Raw genomic sequence first — 4059 nt, 5'->3', positions numbered from 1 at the left:
AAGCTCTCCAAACATACTCTTAATTAGACCACCCATTATACTTGTTACAGGAGTAGGGCCGCGTTCGGTGATGAAACGCCTGTAAAAAAACGTAGTAATAAATTAGTACATGATTAATTAATTATTAATTATTAAAAAATATAAAATAGATTAATATAATTTTTTAAAAAAACTTTTTTATAAATTTTTTTAAAAAAATATATTTTTTAGTAGTTGGGAAAATGTACGCCTGAAAAAATGAGAGAAAAAAGATAACTAACTTCCGGGAACGAACGCGGCCTAGGAGTGTAGCAAGCCGCGCAGAGAATCCAGCCGAAAAGCCACGTCGTGCCAACTGCGGCCAAGGACGCATGCAGGCGCCTGCGAGAGAGACGCATGAGAAGGGGCATGATGGATTGCAGGAAGCAATCGATCGATCAGCTGCACTGCATCTGCATGCGTCTCTGCTCTTCTCCCTGTCGATCATCTCCTCACCTCTCGTCTCATCTGATGAGTTCCCCACGTCCACACTCCACTCCACTCCCTCCGCCACCGACCGGACCCCACGCATGGCCCCCAGCTCGGCCGGCCGGCCAGTCCCCTCTGTCGCTGACACCCTCCCCGATTCGTCGAATCCCCCATTAACTCCTCCCTCACCCACCACCACCACCGCCGGAGCCGAGCAGCTCTCCACCACCGCCCGGTTCTGGTGCTAGTATAAAAACATCGACCAATCTCCCGAGAAGAGCGAGGCATCCCACTCCACGGCTTCGTCCATCGACAGGTGGGGGTGATTAGTCGAGTGTGTGTGTTCGTACCTCTGGCCCTTCCATTCCATTCCTTTGGCTCTTGTGCACGCATTCATTAATGGCAGCTTCTTTCTTTCTTTCTTGCTCCTGTACGTGTTCTTGACTGCTTTGTTTGCGTGGTACTGCTTGCCGCATGCAGCAGCGTGTCGGATTGGGGGGATGGATCGGTGCGGCGAGCTGGGGCTGGCCGGTGGCGGGCCGCGGCTGGACGGCGGCGAGCTGCCGCCGGGGTTCCGGTTCCACCCAACGGACGAGGAGCTGATCACCTACTACCTGCTGCGCAAGGTGGTGGACGGCAGCTTCAACGGGCGGGCCATCGCGGAGATCGACCTGAACAAGTGCGAGCCGTGGGAGCTGCCGGAGAAGGCCAAGATGGGGGAGAAGGAGTGGTACTTCTACAGCCTCCGCGACCGCAAGTACCCCACGGGCCTCCGCACCAACCGCGCCACCGGCGCCGGCTACTGGAAGGCCACCGGCAAGGACCGGGAGATCCGCAGCGGCCGCACCGGCGCCCTCGTCGGGATGAAGAAGACGCTCGTCTTCTACCGCGGCCGCGCCCCCAAGGGCCAGAAGACGCAGTGGGTCATGCACGAGTACCGCCTCGACGGCTCCTACGCCTACCACTTCCTCTCCTCCTCCACCCGGGTCAGCACTCCCACCATTTCCTCCTCCCCCCACCCTCGGCCTCGATCTGCCGCCATTCTTCCCACCTTGTTTTTACTTGCATGAATTTACGTCTTCATTCTAGTCTTATTTTTTCTGTGCCAATGCTGTCATTTTCTTCACTACGATGATGTGCAAGCATGGCAAATTCACGAGGGTCTAGGGCACAATCGCTAGCTCTGAGCTTGCTTTTCTGGTGTGAAGTCATCAGCTGTGGCTAACCAGTGCTGCGAGCTACTCAGTAGGTCACAGGATGTAGCAGCAGAAGGGAGCCTGCGAAGCAGATTGCATACGTAGATATGGTAAATCGTCAGCTTAAGCGCAGTGAAAGAGAGGCTGCTGCTTAGCAGGATACGAATCTTTTCTTGGCCAGAGGGAAGCGGATGCAGTGCAACCCAATGCATGAATGCCGTTTCATGCATTAGCACAAAGTTACTGCTTCAGGGCTTCTGTCTGCAGGTCCAGGCATGCGTAAATATGCATGGCTTGTTTAGCATTTTACTCTTTTTTATTACCGGTGGTCAGTAATCTACTGAGGCCCTGGTATTCATCGAAGTTTACTAACTTATATTTTCTTATTTTTCGTAAGCACGGATAAATAGTGTGTTTTGTGTGAAAATTTTATATAGAAAAATAAATTTCAAAATTATATTCAAATTATATAAATATATTTTTTAAGTTTTTATAGCTAATAATAAATTAATCACATTCTAATATGTTTTACTTTTTCTGCCCTAGTTATTTAACCACCTAAGGAACGCGGCCTGAGTTTTTAGCCGCACCTGCAACCATTGTTTGCATTACGGCAAAATACATGTCGTGGACATGCATCTATAGTATTAGTAGGGTACATTTTTCATTACAGCGAGTAAACCAATCGAGGACGAACAAAGTACGCTAGCTATAGGTACTCGTACGACACAACCTTGTACTCGCCTTTTTCTAGTTCACGGTATACAGTTAATTAAGTTCGTTGCGTAATGTAATCTGCGTGAATTTATGTGTTGATTCTTTTGTTGTACAGGATGAGTGGGTGATCGCGAGGATCTTCACCAAGCCCGGCGTGTTCCCCGTCGTCCGCAAGGGCCGCCTCGGACTCAGCGGCGGCGGCGGCGGGGGTGGCGACACGTCGTGCTTCTCCGACTCCACGTCGGCCTCGGTGGGCGGCGGGGGCGGCACCTCCGCCTCGTCGGCGCTGCGCCCGCCGCTCGCGGACGCCTCGGTGTTCACAGCGCCAGCCGCGGCGCCGGCCGTCGACGGCGCCGAGAGCAGCTCCTACGGCGGGGGCGGCGGCAGTGCTGCGGCCGCCACCGCCAACCTGGTCACCGGCCTTGAGCTCGTGCCCTGCTTCTCCAGCACCGCCCACATGGATGCCCCATTCGGCGTCGGGCAGTACAACACGGCCCCGCTGGCCGTCGAGCCGCCGCCGGCAGCCTTCTTCCCGAGCCTGCGCTCGCTGCAGGAGAACCTCCAGCTGCCGCTGTTCCTCTCCGGTGGCATGCAGGCGGGCGTGCCGCAGCCGCTCAGCGGCGGCGGGGCCTTCCACTGGCAGTCCAGCATGGACGTGAAGGTCGAAGGCGCCGTCGGCCGCGCGCCGCCGCAGATGGCCGTTGGCCCCGGCCAGCTCGACGGCGCCTTTGCCTGGGGCTTCTAGACATGATCGCCGTCGAAGTCTCTGATAATTGAAGTCTCTTCTTAGCTCATCAGTTACTGTGGTAGTGTTCGTTTAGTTTGCTCGTTGTAGTACTCTAATCCTTATTAGCTCAGGATTAATCCCTCGCTGTATCTACGGTTAAGTAGTACGGAGCAGTACTAGTTCATCTCGACTAGCTATGGCTATATGTGATCGTCGTTGTGTCATCTCACTGCAGTAGCAGTATTTCCCACGAGGCGACAGATCAAGCGATCACACCATGTTTATGGATTTGGTATGTACGAACCCATATAACCGGTCTAATTAATGTATGTGTAGCTCTTTATTACTACATGCATGTGTATCTGGTCACACAGCCTATGACAGATGCATTTGGTAATTTTCTGGTTCATTGCATGCTTCGTTTGGTGTAGAGCGCTCGCGCGCTGCACTTATTTTGGGATACTAGTAGATTCGAAGTAGAGGCTAATTAATGTATGTAGCGGGTTAAGGACAGAGAGAAGGACTACCTCCGTTTTTGTAAGATTTTCTAGTGTGTATATATATATATATATATATATATATATATATATATATATGTGGATATACACAATATACATTGGTTAACAAATTGGTTAACAAATGAATCCAAGCTTAACTACAACATCTTACATTGTGAAATGGAGGGAGTCTTACATCATGAAACCGACCCGAGGGAGGAGAGAGTATTTTTAACAATCCCTCTTTCCCAAAATAACCTTATTTTTAGTTTTTAAATTTAATGTTTGACTCTTGATCGTATTTTTATGATTAATATTTTTATTTTTATTATATTATAAAAAATAAATAGTATTTTTGTGACTATATTTTTAATTTTTTAAATAAGACGGATAATTAAACGCTAGACACCGAAATTAAAATTTTACATCCTTTTGGGATGGAGGAGGCACTATAGGATTTGAATATTGCTGGTAT

General features: G+C 50.0%; 1 protein-coding gene across 1 annotated transcript; it reads left to right on the top strand.

The window, feature by feature from the left end:
• Positions 1 to 947: 947 nt before the first annotated feature.
• Positions 948 to 3105, top strand: LOC102713283 (protein CUP-SHAPED COTYLEDON 1-like). Its single transcript, XM_015838085.2, has 2 exons — positions 948 to 1433; positions 2476 to 3105. Exons 1-2 carry the CDS (start codon positions 948 to 950, stop codon positions 3103 to 3105), a joined length of 1116 nt encoding a protein of 371 aa, XP_015693571.2.
• The last annotated feature ends 954 nt before the right edge of the window (positions 3106 to 4059 follow it).

This window comes from Oryza brachyantha, chromosome 6, assembly GCF_000231095.2.
Source record: "Oryza brachyantha chromosome 6, ObraRS2, whole genome shotgun sequence".
In the NCBI taxonomy this organism is placed as follows: domain Eukaryota; kingdom Viridiplantae; phylum Streptophyta; class Magnoliopsida; order Poales; family Poaceae; genus Oryza; species Oryza brachyantha.
This window is presented reverse-complemented; position numbering and strand designations above follow the sequence as displayed.

Excerpts from the sequence above, each read along its gene's own strand:
- LOC102713283 (XM_015838085.2), top strand. The coding sequence starts at position 948 with ATGGATCGGTGCGGCGAGCTGGGGCTGGCCGGTGGCGGGCCGCGGCTG. Across the intron at positions 1,434-2,475 it reads TCCTCTCCTCCTCCACCCGG|GATGAGTGGGTGATCGCGAG; the intron begins GTCAGCACTCCC and ends TTTGTTGTACAG.